At 33.9% G+C, this 19383-nt stretch overlaps 1 protein-coding gene and 1 long non-coding RNA gene across 5 annotated transcripts; both read left to right on the top strand.

Annotated features, from left to right (window-relative positions):
- Positions 1-440: 440 nt before the first annotated feature.
- LOC126728953 (protein SULFUR DEFICIENCY-INDUCED 1-like) lies at positions 441-4643 on the top strand. Of its 3 annotated transcripts, none has more exons than XR_007656430.1 (4): positions 441-1563; positions 2313-2461; positions 2550-2605; positions 3729-4643. XR_007656430.1 is itself a non-coding variant. In XM_050434725.1 (4 exons), exons 1-3 carry the CDS (start codon positions 2262-2264, stop codon positions 3782-3784), a joined length of 312 nt encoding a protein of 103 aa, XP_050290682.1. In that variant the 5' UTR covers positions 1743-2261; the 3' UTR covers positions 3785-3800; positions 3915-3973. The 3 variants fall into 3 exon arrangements, 2 of the variants coding, with proteins under 2 accessions (XP_050290682.1, XP_050290681.1); XM_050434725.1 differs by lacking the exon at positions 441-1563 and having other exon boundaries at positions 1743-2461; positions 3729-3800; positions 3915-3973; XM_050434724.1 differs by lacking the exon at positions 441-1563 and having other exon boundaries at positions 1743-2461.
- Positions 4644-6852: 2209 nt separating this feature from the next.
- Positions 6853-15485, top strand: LOC126728954 (uncharacterized). Of its 2 annotated transcripts, XR_007656432.1 has the most exons (5): positions 6853-7588; positions 7655-7849; positions 8090-8219; positions 9497-9719; positions 12303-15485. It is a non-coding gene; the product is annotated as an uncharacterized LOC126728954 (long non-coding RNA). The 2 variants fall into 2 exon arrangements; XR_007656431.1 differs by having other exon boundaries at positions 6853-7849.
- The last annotated feature ends 3898 nt before the right edge of the window (positions 15486-19383 follow it).

Genomic DNA, 19383 nt, shown 5'->3' on the forward strand with positions numbered 1-19383 from the left:
ATAAAAAGTAATATTAAAATTTAAAATACCAATAAAAAATATAAGATTTTGAGACACAAAAATGAAAAGACATTTTTTCTTATTTTGGGCTAAATGATAATATCATTGAGAGGAAAGCCACACAAACAAATAAACCAACCCATTTAATTTTTTAAAACATAAGAAAGTGGATTCTTTAATGAATTATTTTCATTACTTTTCAAAAGACATTTTAAATGGTTCTTTCCATCAATTGGTATTTTGAAAGAACAAAGAAGAACAGGGTAAAAAAAAGAACACTGATTTTTTATTCAAAAAAATATTTGAAAATCAGTATTTTTTTTGGGGAAAATCAGCATTTCATTTTGGGTTTATATAAAGAACACGTGCAACGGCTAGTTTATATATAAAACGGCTAGTATTTTCAATTTTTCTCTCTCACTTTCCTTTCTTCACTTTTCTCTCTGAAAAAATTCTCGCTTTTTTCTCACACTTTCCCAGATAACCCAACCCATCTTCATAAGCAGAAAATTTTCCCATAAGAAAGTGGTTTTCCTTTCCACAAAAATAGACAGATTCAATTCAACAAACGGACGGGTTCAAAGATTTTCCCCAGAAGATCTGATCCTCTCTCTCTTCAAACGGGTTTTTAATTTTGAAATGCTTAATATTCTTAATTTTAATTTTAATTTTTTTTTTTTGTTTTTGCAGACTACTGAGAAAAAAATCTGACGGTGATGAAGAAAAAAAAGGTTTGAAGATTTTCTCTGGTGAGGGGGTTTTCCATGCCGCCGCTGGCCGATGGTGCCTATGTTAGACTAATGGGATTTTTTTGTGCTTTCTTGGTTTTTTATTCTAATTGGTGTGGAATATCCTTTCAAATGTATATGGGTCTTAGGTTTTGTTGGGGTTTACACGGAGAGTGGCTTTTGGGGCTTTGTCTTTGTGTTTTCATCTTGATATTAGGCATATTTCTCCATTGTGGGGTTTTACTGTTTTAGAGTCTTACCATTATTGACAACATAAACATGATCTTCATTGTGGACTTGAATTAATTTTCATGTTCCTGTTGTTTTAAAAGATTTTTCATTTATTTTCTATGTTTCTCCTCTGAAATTTGTGGCACATGAAGTTTATTGATTAATATGATCTTTCGTAAGAAAAATATTGTGAGAAAAGAGAAGTAGTAATCAAGGAAACATTTTTCAAAAACTTTTTAGAATAGCCAAAGAAAATGTATCTGAAGTGTGCTGATCAGATTGATTTTAGAGATCAAAACCTTTCTCCCATCAAAATTTGATAGTTTTCATGTTTGAAGATTACCCATCTGGAATTTTTGTTATTTTCCATCCTGTATTGATTATATATATTATTAAATGTTTGTTTCAACACCGCCACCACCATTGTTACATGTTTCAACTCACCATAATACTATCAGCCATACCACTCTGGCCCCTACTGCCTTTATCATATGTCTGTACACCTCCTCTTAATTGCCACATCGACTCCCTTTTGCCACCACTGCCTCTGCCTACTTTGTAGTGCCAACCCCTCGGGCATCAATTTATAAGTGCTGGATTTAAGGTTTGTTCTCTTTAGAGCGCAACTCCATGCTAGCTATTCCAGTTATGTTAGAAGTTCGTTCTGCTTGTGACTTTTCCCTTTTGAACTGTCCACCTTTGAAGTAATTTTATCATTTTTGATACATCTCTTGTATTCTGTATGGTATATGGACCTTCTTCATGGGCTGCTCCATATTTTCTTTCTGGCAGAAGGCAAGGCACTTGTGATGCCTTGCTTTCTGCCAGAAAATAGTTTCTTATATTTTACTTGTCATTCTTTGTCATTTGCTGTTAGCTAGTTACATATATTTCATCACCTTAGAAAAGGTTAGTTGGGTGAAATGCCTGTATCAACTGTAAAGGTTTAGGGATAAGTTACTAGATCTTGTTGCAGTAGTGATGGGAACTTTGATATAAAGGTCTTATTTCATTTAGTTTACCCCTAATAAGACCTTGCTGAAATAGATAGTCCAGGAAAATATTCTACTCCTAATAACATGTGTAAATTTTAGTATCAGTATCTAGTAAAATGTTAGGAGTGAAAGAGGCAAGGCCAGCCTATATTGATGTATGCATATTATTATGTTCTATGTAGATCTGGAAGAATTTTATTTTATTTGTAAGCTTTTCATTGCCTTTGATATCTGGGATAATGATAAGAATTTAATTTAGTATGCATCAAATTAGTTTTGTATATGCACAGATTTCTGCTGAACATTTATGGATATTACATGCATGTATTTGCGTGTAAGCATTTCTTATATTTTACAGAGATCTGGAAGGGTTGAAGAAGAGATTGAGATGCTTCAGCTCAAGCTGAAGCATATTGATGAAGTTATAGCTTTCAGTGGAAGGAGGGCGAAGACAGCTAGATCTCAAGGGAAGAAGGTTCAAATAATTGTCAAACAGGAAATTTCAAGGTGGATGTTGCATCTTTTATTTTTCTGCTTTCATACTTGTTATATATTCCAAGGCGCTTACATGACTTTGATACTCTTATCAATGCAGAATACCTGGGAACTTGGCCTGGGCTTACTTGCAGCAAAAACTGAAGTACATTACAGGTAAGGTTTTCCATTCTCTGAACTTGGCTCATTGGGCACCTTGAATGTCAACCGAGCTACTTAGCAATCTGTTTAAATCTCTTAGCATGTTATCATAGTCAAAACTTGGTTTTCATTCATACTTTTCTTTTTACAATATTGTGGGCATAAATAGCCACTATACATAATTGGAATGCTAAAGTTTAGGACTAAAATCTCTGAGCCAATAGAGCATATCTCTAATCTAGGAAACATATATATTTACAATCAATCTATATATGGAAGTCTACCAACTTGGAATTATTTCTAGAATCTTCAACAATCATTGATCTACTTTTCATGATAATAGTTGCCAAGACTCAATATTTTATTTCTCATGTTTATAAAGTGCTAAAGGGTTATAGTCTTCTTGGCATGCTTCCACCTCAACTTGTCAAACTTCCTCACCTCCAAGAAATGTAAGATCGTTTTGAAATGCTTCAATTACATGTTTGATGGTAATATTTTGCAGCACTAATTTCTTGCTCAATTCACAAGGTTTGATTACAGAAATTTTTTTTTTTTTTTTCCCAGTGCTTTTCAATTTACACCAGTCTTCCTCTAAATATAGTGATTTTGCATACAACTATCTCAACAGAACAGTACCACTGGAATGGGCTTCAACACAATTAACTTTTATGTGAGCTTTTGTAAAATTATATTGATAAAATTGATATTTATTTGCTTTTATCTTAAATTAACCAGCAAGTGATGTGCAGCTCTGTTCTTGTGAATCGCTTATTAGGGGAAATTCCAAAGGAGTTGGGAAATATTACTTATCTCACATACGTGTACGTTTTGAACTTTGGTTTAACTCAATCATGTATATCTTGGACAAAGGACATTTATGGTGATTGAAGTCTTTATGAGTGGGATAAAGTTGTGAAATGAAGTAGAAAGGCTTCGGTTTTCTTGTTAAATGTATTGTCATGACCTCAAAACCTGTGGAACTTTTCATCCTTTATCTGTTACATAATGGTTTTGATATCCCTGCACTCCATAGTGACCTCTTGGAGGGTTTTAATCATGTTTTTTTCTATTAAGCTTTCTTGGTAATCTCAATATTTCGTTTTTTAATTTTGGTTTTTACCCCCTTTTCAAACAGGTGCCTTGAAGCAAACCAATTCTCTGGCATTGTTCCTCCTGAGCTCGGGGATTTGATCAACTTGCAGACTTTGTGAGACGCCTCAGTTCTTCATATTGATGCTCTGTAATTCTTAACTTTTCTCTTCACTTTTAACAATTTTCTGAAGGATTTCAGTGGTTAATTGCTTCAATGTTGTAATTGCAGGATGCTCTCCTCCAATAGTTTGACAGGGAACTTGCCATTAGCTTTTGCTAGGCTGAGAAACCTAATAGATATGTGAGAGTATTATATCCTCCTCTTTTTATATATTTGCCTCTTTTTAAAGCATAAATATCCACCTCTATTTATATTTTCCTTTAAATCATAAATATCAACTTATGCTTGATCAAAAATCATTTTATTGCTCAATGCGGTAGGATAAATGATAACAACTTCAGAGGAATTATACCTAATTTTGTACAGAATTGGAAACAACTGACAAGATTGTGAGATCTTTGTTCTTTTGAAAAATATCTCAAGTTCTTTGAGTTTTAATGGTAGATGAGTCTGAATTTAGCATATATTCTTATTCAAATTTAAATTCTTGAAGAGAAATGCACGCAAGTGGACTTGAGGGACCTATTTCACCAAATATATCTCTTATGAATAATTTACTTCAGTTGTGAGTGAAAAGCCTTCTCATATCCATCCAGTAGCTTGATATGATGTGAGTTTGTTTTTGTATGTGTTGGAATTATGATTAAGAGATTAAACTCAACATTTCCTGATAGCTTAAGTTTTTGAGATAATTGGTAATTTAACATAGTATCAGAGCAGGAGATCCTGAGTTCGATCACTGTCTTCACTCTACCTTCCATTTAAAATATTAAATTCTCACTTGTTGGGCTCTCACTTATTAAGAGGAAGTTTAGGCCCACAAGTGAGGTGGGGGGGGGGGGGGGGGGGGTTAGAATTATGATTAAGTGATTAAACTCACAATTTCTTGATAGTTTAAGCTTTTGGGATAATCGGTAATTTAATAGTATGTCAATCAATGGTTTTGGCTTATGGTTTGCATCCTTTGTACAGGAGGATTAGTGACATAGATGGGCTAAATCAGGATATTCCTATGTTGAGAAACATGACAGGCATAGTAAGATTGTATGTTTGGTACATACATTGGCAAATGATATAAATGTTTGACTTGATGATGGTCAATTTGATATAATTCAGTTATGTATTTTAGGGTTTTGAGAAACTGTAAGATTTCTGGGGAGATTCCTGCATACATCTAGACAATGAAGATACAAAGTAAACGTGCTTTTATTTCAGTGAACAAGAAAAATGGAGGCCATTTAAATGAACAGAAAAACATAACTTTTCTTTCACCTATAAGGGTGGATTATTGTTTAGTATTCTTTCACTTATACAATGTAGACATTTAATTGATGTTTTGCATTTAATCGATGAATAAAGCTTGGGCAGATATCATTGAAGATGGTTGCTAGTATGGTTTTTCATCCTAAATTCTAGATGAATATATCATAATCTGGGTGTATATATATATTTTCTAATATTTAACATACTATTATATATATTACTTTGGAGCCTGGACAGTGATTTATCTCATGATTTCTTTAGGGGTTAGTTGCACATATCTCTCTTGATTACTTTGCACATATCTCATGTTTTTTGTGCAGCCAAATAGATCTTTCTTACAATAATTTGTTAGAGAGCTCTGCACCACCTTGCCGAGACTCTTTGTAAGTCTGCCTACTTGAGTTTTACAAACTTTTCTGTCTTTGTAACTGTTATAAGAGTGTATAGGGCAGGGGAAAAGAAGTAATTCCCTCCTAATCACACATTTATATATAAATAATGGTTATGTGTGTTAGAGTTATTAATGTAAATAAACCCTAAAAACACTTGTTGAAATAACAATAACCTTTCTTGTATTCTGAAACTAATTGCTTTTCATCATTGAAAGTTCAATAAGTGTATGGAACACCTTGAACATTTAGACCCCCAATAACAAAATTATCAATTCAAGCTTTATGACAAACAATAAGAGTGCGGAACATGAATAAGCTTAATACAGAATTGATAAACAATCTAAACTAAATAAAATCACATCCACAGCAGAAATTAAATGGCAAAGATTAAGGGAAGAGAGATGCAAACACAAAGACAACACACGATGTGTTATTGAAAAGGAAACCGAAACTCTCGACGTAAAACCTCTCCGCCGCCCTCCAAGCGGTACGTAATCCACTAGAAAATGTAGTTGGGACACATGAATAGCAATAGACCCTCCAAACCTAATCTACCCAGTGTACCTAAGCCCTTCAAACTTCTTGCTCCAACGAGGTTGCACCGAACCTATTTCTTTTCTAACTTTCCGGATTCCGCTACTTGATCATAGCATCAACCAATGTGAAATTGGTTCCTTTCTAACTGCTTCCCAAAGTACCAAACAGCCCTCTCACAGAAATGGATATGGTGATAAAATGTTTTGGTAAAAAGCCTTCTCAAGGATTTAACAATAGAGAGAAAGATAGTTGAGAAATTTGAAGAGTCTCTTAATGAAGATTGGGGATGAATTAATCTTGTTTTTCTCTAGGGCTTCTCTCTCAAAATTCTCTCTGGAAGCTCTCTTTCTTTCATGGGTATAAGGGGTATTTATACTGCGGTGAGAATGGAATGTGAAGAATCAGGTTTTTCAAAATAGGGCTGGCTCACGACTTGGCCTCGCGGCTTGACTGAATGGCCAGTTGTCTTATCTTGTCCTGTAGTGCTCCAGTTAGCATGACGCTTCAACTTCTGGCATGCCTGGCACGTGTGCAGCTTCTAACTAGCGGCTTACAGCCGCGAGTCACCCGCGAGATCCAATCACGAGTCTGTTTTTCTTGCACACTCTTGAGCATTTTTTCACACTATCTCACTCACTACCCTTACAAAAATCTCACCTAAATACAGGGTTACTAATTGCTGAAATACAAGCAAATTTGGTACAAAATAAAGCCAACAAGATGGTTGATTAAATTCAACCTTACAATCATTGTGTCAGAAATTTGTTCAAAAGCTTCTTAGGAAGAGACAACTTGTAAGCTTCAAACTTAACGAAATTTTAAGGACCATTCCCCCCCCCCCCCCCCCCCCCCTTTTTCACTTTGGTTTCTGATAACTAAACTGACACTGTTTATCTACATAACTAATTAAGAAGAGTTCATGAGTGCTCGAATGAATCTTCATGTTCAAAAGGTAAATTATATATCTATTCAAATCAAATTATGAGGTATGTGCTGTAGTTATGTTGTTGGGCCCTCTTCTTGTACTTTATTTTTAAAAATGAAGAAAAAAAATGTTAAATAATTCATCTCATGCAAGATTACAACATAAATGAATAAACAAGATGATGTCAAACTCATTTTTTGTTTTATTGTGTTTGCTTGTATGTGATTGTCATTAATGTATTGCTGCTTCTATGTAGATTGGTATTCATTACACATAAATTGTGGTGGGAAAAAATCACTGTTGCAAATGTAGAGTATGAAGAGGATGAAGACATAGCTGGTCTAGCGAAATTTTATTATGTGGAGAATTGGGGATTCAGTAGCACTGATTGTTTTTGGGATGTTGACACTGTCTCAAATGACTATTTAGCAACTAATGAATCCATACTTACAATGGACAATTCCCAAATAGACACAAGTGCACGACTATCTCCTCTTTCGATCATATATTATGCCCACTGCTTAGTGAATGGAAATTATACCGTGAAACTTCACTTTGCAGAGGATTTGATTACACAAGTTCACATATTAATGTATATACACAAGTTCACAAGCAATAGATCTTCTTACAGTCTTGGGAAGCGGATATTTGATGTTTATATCTAGGTACTCTGACATTTATTTTTCTTTTTAGGTTATAGTAGAGGATTTGATTGATTCAATTTGCTGCAGGAAAACTGGCATTGAAAGATTTTAATATTGAAAATGATGCCCAAGGGCTTGATCAAGCAGCCTTTAAGAATTTTACAGCTGTTGTTATGAATAAAATTTTGATGATTCGGTTTCATTGGGCTGGGAAAGGAACAACAGCTGCCCCAAAGAGAGGGATATATTGTCCTCCTGTGTCAGCTATCTTTGTTGAATCTGGTAAATGTATTGGAGTTTGATAATCTTATTGTTTTTTTCCAGCTTCTTCCATGCTTGGATTAGATTGACATACAATATAATCATAGCAATTTAATGGAAGCAGAACCACAAAATTATCTACAGTTAAAATTTAAAAAGAATAGCTAAAAACGAGGTTATAATGCATATAGATGGAAGACATCCAAACATTTTATCATCTTCTTTTTAATCACTATTCTTAGCTATTCTTCTTTTCTGTAGATTTCAGTCCCCTTGTTGATGGCAAAGGTTGTGGTTGGAGCTATAGTTCTAGTGCTACTCCTCATTTTTGTGATTTTATGCATTCTTTGGTGGAAGGGCTGTATGGGAGGGAGGATATCAAGGGAAAAAGGTAATCAGTTGTGAAATCTTGATATATAAATTATAAAGGACAATATTCATTTTCTCCAGCTATGGTGGGAAGTTGGAACAATGTGAAGAAAAATTTTCCAAGGGCTCATAAATTGTAGCAGTTCAATTTTTATTTTTTTATTTTTCTACCTACTTCCATAGATGAATTAGCATTCCAAAGTACACCATGCAAAGCAACTGAATGATTGCTGGAATATGAGCATATGACTTATCTTGGGATGATGCATGATGATTGGAGTGATTTAGTTCTAAGAATGGTGATAATTGAGCTTATGTAACCATGCAAAAAACTCATATTGTTGCTATCTTGTAAAATCAGCATAAAATGGATGACTTAAGCTAACTGTAGTTGAGTGAATGTGTAATTATCTACAAAATATCTTGGCTATTTATTTAGTTTTTCACTCCTAATAAACTTTTTGTGCAGAAGTATGAAAAGAAACAAAAGACAAGATTTTGTGACAACTTGGGTTTGAGTTCCATTTCATATATTTGAATACCCTCTCTCTCTTATAGCTTCTGTGTGATCAAATGCATAGTGCCTTCTAAAGGCTTGTTCTTGTCTTTTCATTCTTTATGAAAATACCTAACTACTCAAGAGGCATGCATCTATTTGGTTAAAAATTTGTCTTGTTATACGGTAAGATGCAGCCTGACATCTAGCTAGAAGCCTTTGATAGAGTTAAGAGGATTAGACTTGCAAACTGGTTTTTTTACATATAGACAAATAAAAGTTGCCACTAATAAGTTCAACGCTGCAAATAAGATTGAGGAAGGTGGTTTTGGATCTGTTTACAAGGTATCTGACTGCTATTTTTATATTATAGAATGCGTGTTTGTGTGTTTCATCTTTTGCCTTTTATTCTCCTTCTGATCCTTGAGATTTCAAGACACATTATGAAATACATACCTGAAAATATATATTTCTGAATTCCCAATGTCTACTATTAGATGGTACTACAATTGCAGTTAAGCAGCTTTCTTCAAAATCAAAGCAAGGAAGCTGTTGATTTGTGACTGAAATAGGCATGGTATCTGGTTTTTAACATCCGAATCTTGTTAGATTGTTTGGATGTTGTATTGAAAGAGAACAATTATTGTTGGTGTATGAGTATATGGAAAACAATAGCCTTGCACGTGCCTTGTTTGGTAAGCTAATGTTTTATACCTACAATACATTTTATGTTCATAATAGAAGAATGAGGAGAAAATACTTTTGCTGAATTTTATTGATTGGGTTCTGAACATCTATTTCAGGTACTGCAGGTGACCGATTAAAATTGGATTGGCTTGCAAGGCAGAAAATATGTGTTGGCATAACAAGAGGTCTGGCTCTCTTACATGAGGAATCAATACTAAAAATTGTTCATAGAGAATCTATTACTTGATGGTGACTTTAATCCTAAGATCTCTAACTTTGGTTTGGGCTAGTTTATGAAGAGGAGAATACCCACATCAGCACTAGAATTTCTGGAACCATGTGAGCTATCTTCCTTTTCTTTTGCTCTCTTTTACTATCTTTTGTCTTTTTTTTTTTTTTTCCTATTCTTTTCTGTTTCATCACCTCTGCAGAGCTTGATTATGAATTCATGTCAATAGATATTGATCTTATGGTCTCTAGTGCTGTGTTGCTGCACAAAATATGGTAGTAATTATTTCAATGAAGTCTTTGCACAAAGACAAGTGCGTAAAATACTTTGAGATAAGTATTGGCCAAAGTACATTCGACACTTTAATTTGTATGTGTTTGGTATCTATATGTGATACATAACCATGCTTATAGAAACTCTTTGCAGCATGGTTTCACATCAGATAGGGTTCATGCTTTTTTATCTATAAAACAAAGTGACACCCTTTAATTTGTAGTGCTGTAGATTTTCTATTCCACATTACTCATGCAATATAAATTCATGTCAAGTTTCTTGTAGAAGAGAAAATTTTCAGGTTACAATGAAGCATGAGAAAAATATATAAAGTTACCCCCTAAATGTTGCTCCTGCTCTGCCTCCATATGCGAGAAGGAAAAACTATTTACAACATTCCTTTTTTTTTTTTTAAACGTGCTGGCCTTGTTATAACATTCCTTGAGTAAGCTCAAATCTTAACAAGTACATTTTTTTGGGAAATCTTCCCAATTATAAAAAAACCACCTGTATCATTTTAAAAATTTTACTATTTGTTATTGTATACTCTTTTTCTGGAAATCATTTTCCAAAATGGGGAGTAAGGCTCCCTATCAATCAGCTCTCCCAAACCTCACAAAAGTGGAAACCTTGTGCACCAGATACAACCTTTCTATTGCATACTCAGATATAAGATCTTTGCTGTTTGCTCAATTGCATGGCTCCTGGTCCATGTAACTGAAGCACTTTGACCTACTTTACCAAGTTTAGAAAACATAATATTTCTATTTTAATTTACTTGTTATTGTTGCTTTTATTGTTTTGTCATAATTTGTAGTACAATGAAGTTAAACTCAATTATGGTGGCTTTATTAATTGCATGATTGCATGCATAACCATAAAATGGATAATCTGGTTCTTGGAAACTTGACAGATATTGCACTTGCTGATTTAGAAGTTCATAGGATCATACTAGCGAATCAATTATCATAACTTAACTTAACGTATGTCTTGGAGAGGCTATATGCACCAGACTATGCACCATTCAGATCAGTTTTTCTTACATGAATTTTGTATAAATTTCAAGTTGTTGAGGAGCTGTAATATCTATGGACCAATCCCTCCTAATATTTTAGAAATGAAACAACTTCAGATTTTGTATTTCTCCTGTCCTTTTTCTTTTTCCCTTTTTATTTTTTTGCATCTTTTACTGAAAAATGTGTGAAGTCCTATAATTGGATAGAACCCACTTATATGACCCATATTAGAGCATTATATTAAGTTTAGTTGTAAAATATGAAAGATTAGGGTTAAGAGAGACCAAAGAGGAAGAAAAAAATATATATATAGAGAGAGAGAGAGAGAGTAGAAAAAAGGTTTGGATTTAATCAATCAGTCCCTCACATTAGCACATTTACATTCAAGCTGGAGCATACACATCAAACATGCCCAGCTTGAAAGCAATTATTGAAAGGAGGCATGATCTAACACTTTCGTGTGAATGTCACCCATGGGGAGTGATAATTCATTGCTGCAGCAACCAACCCGAATATTTTATAAAAAATAACCATGCCATTCAAGACTAATCGTTAATGAATATAACAAAGGAAAGTAATCCATTTAAAGTAGAAATCCAGAAGGATCCCATTTATTCATGTGGACTACCTTAAAGATTCAGACTGATGACTATGACAAACACTCGAAAATGAAGTATGATGATGCTTCCCTTAACTGACATGCTTCACATTCTAAAGTCTAGACTGATCACATGACTGACAATGTCAGAATGGGCAGGCCTGAGTTTGGCCAAATGAAAATTTGCCTATTAAAAAATAAATATAAGAAAAGTTAGGCTGAAATGGGTCCTATTTGATGCGGTGTTAAAATCATAGCAATATTTATTTGCAGAAGTTCTGGCCCTTCTGGGTAGACATCACTCTTCTGTAGAGTAGCAAATAATTATATGCTTTGTAGCTTAGTTGGCCAACAATAATTTTAATCTCTACAGGCTAAACCTTGTAGTTTTAGAACTACGAATTGTAAGCATGACAGCTGACATCTATAAATGATGCCCACTTTGGCCCGTTGCATCAGCTGCTATAAGATACCTATGAATGCTGCCCACTTTGGTCACATTGTTTGTGTGTCATCGTCTTGACTAGATATAGAAAAATAGTGGAAAAATTATAAAGTTGTTACTAAAACCTGTTACAAGATGCACCGCCAATGATTAAATGAAAATTTTAGGAGTATCTCTACCCGTTGGTTATTTAACTATATTATCTATTTTCAATTTTTATTCTTTATTAACACCTTCTACTTGTGCACATCTGGTGTTACAAGTTTTTTGATGTTAAGCAGTACAGTCATTTTGTAAACCTTCTTCTCTGTTATGATGACATCTATATTGTCACATTCTTACAAGTTTCTCTGGCTGCTAGGGTTAGGTCTCCTCACCCACGCCGCCTGTAGAATTTCAGGATTCATGGAATGGGCAGATGGGAGCAAGTCGGGAGCAAGTCTGGTGTGGGGACTCAACCACAAGATTAACATGTGTCAAGCAAATCTGAGAAATTGGAATCGTACCTCATTTGGTCATGTCCGTAATCTTTTATCCAAAAAACTCGGAATTAAAGTTGGCTGAGGAACTAGATGGGTACCTAACCAATCCCACCTGTATCTATCAGCTTCAGGATGATATTGAAATGCTCAAGTCAAAAGAAGAGTGTATGTGGAAGCAAAGGTCCCGAAATACTTGGCTGAAAGAAGGTGATCACTACACAAGAGGAATTATATTCTGGGTTTGAATGATGAAACTGGTGTTTGGGTAGAGGAGGAAGATCAGTTGGGAAATTTGGTGGAAAAATATTTTCAGGATATGTCACCACTTCAAATCCATTGGCTTTGATGATATTCTCAATGGTATCCAGCCAATAGTGACAACAGAGATGAATGAGGCATTGACCCGCGAGTTTAGATCTGAGGAAGTGCAGCACAAATAGCTCCTCTCATTGCACCTGGACTTGACTCGATGTCACATAGTGGGTGAACTTCCACAGTCCTTCATGCTCTGAATATAGGTACTGTCCATGAATCTTTCAACTACACTTTCATTTCCCTTATCCCCAAAATTAAGAATCCCAAGAGAGTAGTAGATTTTAGACCATTAGTCTATGCAATGTAATTTACAAGTTAATTGCTAAGGTGTTGGTAAACCGGATGAAATCGATCCTACCAAATGTTGTTCATGATTCTCAAAGTGCTTTCTTGTTTGGAAGGCTTATCACTGATAATGTTCTTGTAGCATTTGAGACCCTGCACTATTTAAAAAGAAAGACCCAAGGAAAATTAGGTTTCATGGCCCTTAAACTTGACATGAGGAAAGCCTATGACTGGGTGGTATGGGTTTTCTTGGAAAAATCATGCGACATTTAGGTTTTGTAGATGTACATGTTATACTGATCATGTCTTGTCTCTCTTTAGTTTCCTATTCTGTATTGCTTAATGGTCAACTTGTAGGAAATATAAAACCTAACAGAGGACTCAAACAAGGTGATCAGTTGTCTTCTTACCTATTTTTACTATGTGCTATGGTTTGCAAGGTTTATTGAAAAAAGTTGAGGTAGATGATGATATCAAGGGGGTTTCTATTTGTCGCAACGGGCCTCGGGTTTCACACTTGTTTTTTTGTAGATGATAGTGTCCTATTTTGCTAGACAAAAGAGATTGAGTGCCAGAAAATTCTTGGAGTTTTTAGAGGTCTATGAAAGGGTTCGGGGCAGAAAATAAACAGAGATAAGACCAATATTTTCTTTAGTTCAAACACTCAGCATGACTTGCAGGTTCAAATCCAACATCTACTTGGTGTCCCAACTATTCGTCAATATGAAAAATATTTGGGGCTTCCAGCTTTGGTGGGGAGAGCGAGGAAACAAAACTTCTTCTATCTCAAAGAAAGGATTTGGAGGAAGCTACAACATTGGAAGGAAAAAAATATTTCTCAACCAGGTAGGGAGGTTCTCATTAAATCAGTAATACAAGGTTCTCACTAAATCAGTAATATAGGCCATACCAACCTATACTATGAGTTGGTTCAAATTCCCTAAGGATTTAGTGAAGGAGTTGGAAGTAATTAATTCACAAATTTTGGTGGGTTATAATGGAGATATTAGAAAAAATTCATCGGATGAGCTGGGAGAGGCTGTGTGAAGCAAAGGAAGTGGGTGGAATGGGTTTTAAGGAAATTGAAAAGTTTAATGATGCGTTGCTAGCTAAACAAGTGTGGCGTATGATTTTTTCTGGATTGCTCCGTACTTGATGCTAAAGAGTCTACTATTGGTTCATATGGTTGGAAGAGTATTTTAAGTGCACGAGATGTTATTCAAAAATGCATGGTATGGCAGATAGGGAATGGTCAATCGATTCGATTGAGAGAAGATATAGATGGATCCCAATACAATGTAACACAGTTTCTGTATCGCAGCTGCCTTCAATCCAAACCGAAACTAAGGTTAGCTCTCTCATTAATTCTGATCTTGGTATCTGGAAATCGGAATTGGTAGAGCAGCTATTTTTGCCCCATGAAGCTTCTTGTATCTTGAATACTCCACTAAGCCCAAGATTACCCCTTGACAGAATTATATGGGCTCCCACCTCAACTGGTTGTTACTCGGCTAGCAGTGCTTACAAATTACTAGTTTCTTGTGATTCCTCTAACATTGCAAGCAGCTCAAATCTAGCATCAAGTAAGCAGTTTTGGAAAGGGTTATGAAATTTGAGAGTTCCCAATAAGATTAAGCACTTTGCCTGGCGTGCATGTAACAATGCTTTGCCAACAATGGCTAATCTTCATCGACGACACATTTATCCTGAATGGTATCTGTGAGATTTGCAAGGTTGAACCTGAAGACCAGATTCATGCTCTATGGTCATGTAAAGAAGTTGAAGCTGTATGTGGCTCTTTCCAATGGGCTCACCATGCTGCCTCCCCATCCCCTGTGAATTTTGCAGATCTACTAGCTAACTTTATGCAGGTTCACGAGGACTTCAGGAAAGAAATCTTCATTCTTTGTGCGTGGTGTTTATGGAATCGTCAAAACTCCCGACCGCTTGGTGTAATCATTAGAGATAGCAACGAAGATGTAATTGGTGCTCTATTTATGCCAATCCCACTTTCTCAATCGGTGGCAGAATTGGAGGCTCTTGCTTGTCGACGGGCAGTGCAATTTGCGTTGGAAATAGGCTTACGGAGGGTGACATTTGAAGGTGAATCGGTGACTGTCATTAATGCAATTGTTCGTGGGTCTCCAGAATTTTTGCCGTATGGGAATGTCATTGATGACATTCGGTTTCAAGTTTCAGGTTCACTTTCTCAAAAAAAAAAAAATAAGTTTCAGGTTTTCAATTTTTAGATTTTTGTCATGTTAAACGCAATTGTAATATTGTGGTTGATACTCTAGCAAAAAAGGCTAAACATTGTGTGGGGCTGTAGGTCTGGTTGGAAGACCTACTTGAGGACATTACCCCATTAGAGCATCTCCAGGAGCATGGCTATCCGGGTATATTAGTTATAATATAGAGAATATGTGCACTGTGGATGCTTCAGCGGATTCGGCAAAGTCAGTTTTTTTTTTTTTTTTCCTTATGAACAGTAGCCCATCAGACTTGATGGGCTACTGTTCATTCTTCAAAGTGTTATTTTCTATTATAATAATTTGTTGTTGAATAAAAAAATGTTGAAAGATGTGTAGTTGTTAAAAAAAGAATAAATAATGAATGAAAAAATAATATTTAAATGAGATAGAGAATCTGTTGGAAAGTGTATTTGAAAAGTGGGTAGGTAAAAGCTAAATATCATTGTTCATTAGCCAAACAGTACAAAAATTTGGCTAATCTGTTGGAGATGCTAGTCTTATTTGATATTAATTGAGTTATTTTGAATAAAGTCTTAGGCTGTTTCTAGTTTGGTTTCTTAAAAAAAAAAAAAAAAAAAAAAAATCAACAAACCAACATATTTTTAAAATTTTGGTTAGTTAAGTCCTTTTTTTTTTCAACCAACTTGCCTACAACTCAACAAATTATTCAAAAGCTGCACTAATTTAACAATATTTTTGAGTACACAGTGGCTGTTTTCGGGAATATTTTTTAGGGGGTTTATTCAATTTTGTGTTGAAGAAGTTGATAATAACTTCTTTGTAAATAATATTTTCTTATCCCATCTTGATCATTAGGATAATAAGATAGATATTTTTTCATAAGCTGTAATCCATGACTCAAAAGAAGGTTTTTCAAGCTAACACAAGTTCTCTTAAAAGATATATTTTAGGTAAGAGATGATTTTTTTTTTTTTTTTTTTTTTGGTGAGAAGAAGGAGATGAATCTTGTGGAAACATGTGATTTCCTGAAAAAAAAAAAAAAAAAAAAAAAATTCAAAGTACTAGTAAGAGAATAAAGGATAAACTAGAAGTTCATTGGCATATTGTTTCATAGTGCAATGAAAATATTAATTATTATTGCTAATATTAAATTTTGGAAATCCTTACTATAATAAAGTTATTAATTATTTTTGTTAAGTGAACTTTTATTATTATTGCTTAGAATAGTTTAATTTATTATTTATTAGTTTCTGTCTTTACTCTTTTTAAATCTTTTATTTAACCATTCAAATCAACTTTGAAAACTTATTGGTCTTTCTAATTCATTAGGAAGAATTTTTGTTATACAATCATTTAAAAAAAAAAAAAAAATTGACTTCACTCCCCACTAACCCACATATCATTTTCACTAACTCACAATTAATTGTTTTTTAGTGTTTACACTTTGCCGCACACTTAATTGTCTTTATCTGGGACTAAGATCAACAAATTACTAATTTTTGTTGTTCGTCCTTCTCTTTTTCATAACCAAAAAATTATAAAAATATTATAACTAAAAACAATGTGTCCCAAGTCAGGAGGTTCAATTGAAACCCCTGAAGTCAACGTGGCCCTGCCACTGTGAGTAGTAAAATAGGCTATAGCTTTACCATATTATTTCTCACCAATTTTAATTTATTATGACAGACATAAGGGCAGCTCCGCTTGAAGCCCCGGGATTCAAACTCCCTAAATTGGCAAACAGGATGATATATATAATATTTTGTTTTGACCCCTAAAATAAAAATTTAAACATCTTGACCCTAAATTTTTTAAGCTCCGTTTAAATAAGCTTGAATAGGATCCTATTAATATCTTGATATTTTTAAACACAAAAAACCCAATAACAAACTAATTTGATCTAAAATTTGAAAAGAAATATAATAAAATAAAAAGCTTAAAAACAAAAATAGAGATTTGTTCATTTTAAACTTTAGAAAAAGCCCATTAAGATCTTAAAAAAAATTGAAATAAATCAATCAAATGGGAGGCAATGTACATTGAAAGAGATGTAACTCGTAGAGTTGATAATGAAAATATTATGCAACGATTTCAAAACATGAAACCTCAAAGAAAACAATTGTAAAACTTATATTTGGGTTTTTGCCTTTTTTTTTTGTTATTGTTTTGTTGTTTTATTAATTTTTATACTGATATATTCCAGTTCTCTTATGTTTTAAATTTTGTATAATTTATGTTTCTTATTAACTCCATAAAAAAATTCTTGAAGCCACTACTGAACGGACAGATCTCTCTCATGGCAGCTAGTGTCACAAGCTATGAGGTTGCAGGTTTCAGTGGAAGAGGAGGCAGCCAGCTTTGGTAGCGATGGAGTAGTAAGAGGAGGTGCGGGTCTTCAACTTCAATGTTAAGAGAGTGGAGACGGGATACAGAGGGTGTCCTTTAGGGTGCATGCAACAAAAGAAGTTGACTCTAGCTATGATTTTGAGGGCCTGAGTTTTGGGATTGATTGTGGTGGATCAGCCATGGTGGTAGTGGTGATGTGAAGGAGGGAGAGTGAGAAGTGAAGAATCTTTTTTTTTTTTTTTTTTTGAAAACAGAAGTGAAGTGAAGAATCTTAGGTGCTTAGATGTACGATGTAAAATATTTAGATAGAATAGAGAAAAAAAAAAAAAAAAATAGAGAGCTTGTTGAGGAGTGAATCCAAAATGATAGGTAGTTAAAATAGAAAGATGACTTTCTAGTAAAAACTATATTGTGAATGCTCTTAGGAGTTAGGACTTAGGAATCTAGCTAGCTAGCCAGTATGTTGCACATTTCCTTTCTCAACCTAAGTTGAGATGACTATAAGTTTGGGAAAATCCAAAGTGGAGAAGGTTTTCTATTTGAGCCATATGGTTTTTAGGGTTTGATGGGCTGTTTGGCTCTCTAAACAAAGCCTTATTTGCCAATTATCCTAAGCATTTTCAAAATGAGTTTCCAAAACAAAAACACTTCCATAATCATGTACATAAGCTGCACTAGTAATTGTAAGTTGGTCTTGTGAAATGTTTTAAAGACAAATATTAAAGCTAATAAAAAAATCACGTGGTAACAATAAATTTATACGGTAAAGCTTTTTCCTTTTTGTTGTAAAATAAAGGAATTTGGTTCAAATCTCACTTTTTTTTTAACAAAAAAGTTATTCATCAATATCTTTTAACCTCATGACGTAGTGAAATAAATTCCCAAACATAAAAGTAGATAAAGTCATTGTATTAGACTATTAGTTGGATAATCTAAAACGGAACAATATTTTTGGGTTCTAAGGATTTTTTCCCCCTAATGAAAGGAAGTTTAATCAAACAAGCATAAGCATAGATAATACAAGAGTAGTAAATCTAACAACTTCCAACATATAATTATATAAATATATATATATATATATATATATAAATATTTTTTAATAATTCGGTTGTCGGGGAGGGTTGATTTCAATTAATTACAAAACTTTGATGCATTGCCTTTTAGCAATGGAACATACAAATATCTATTTTGCTTCTACAATAATAAACATAAACTAAATTTCCGTCATGAGAAATGCTATGTCTACAACATTTCTACAACATTTTTACAACAAATCCTAAGTGGCAAGTTGTTACTGGTTGTTTTTGTTGGGGCAAAAAAGTAATCTTAGTGTTAGTTTTAAATTTGAACCAATAACAACTAACCACCCATGATTTGTTGTAAAAATGTTGTAAAAATGTTGTAGACGTAGCATCTCTCTTTCCGTCATAGACCTATTTAGCAAACCTTTATACGTGTTGATCCTATCTTTGATTTCCAACCGACGAATATATAGAAGATTGAGACCTAACCCGATTGCATCTTGGAGGTTAGTAATACAACGACTATATATATATATTCAAAGTTATTCAGCAAAAAAAAAAAAAAGAAAAAAAAAACTATATTTTCAAAGTTAACTAATTATTTCCTATTCTAACTCGAGTACGATCTTAAGGCATAAACATACTACCGCTGCCAAAATTGTTAACTTATGCTCGATATAAAATCCTTTTTTTTTTTTTTAATGGGAGAATACTCCATATAAATCTAATGATTGCAACTTTGAGTTTGGACTTAGGACTAACTGTCCACTAATTCAAAA

The sequence above is a fragment of the Quercus robur genome, chromosome 5, assembly GCF_932294415.1.
Source record: "Quercus robur chromosome 5, dhQueRobu3.1, whole genome shotgun sequence".
Taxonomy (NCBI): domain Eukaryota; kingdom Viridiplantae; phylum Streptophyta; class Magnoliopsida; order Fagales; family Fagaceae; genus Quercus; species Quercus robur.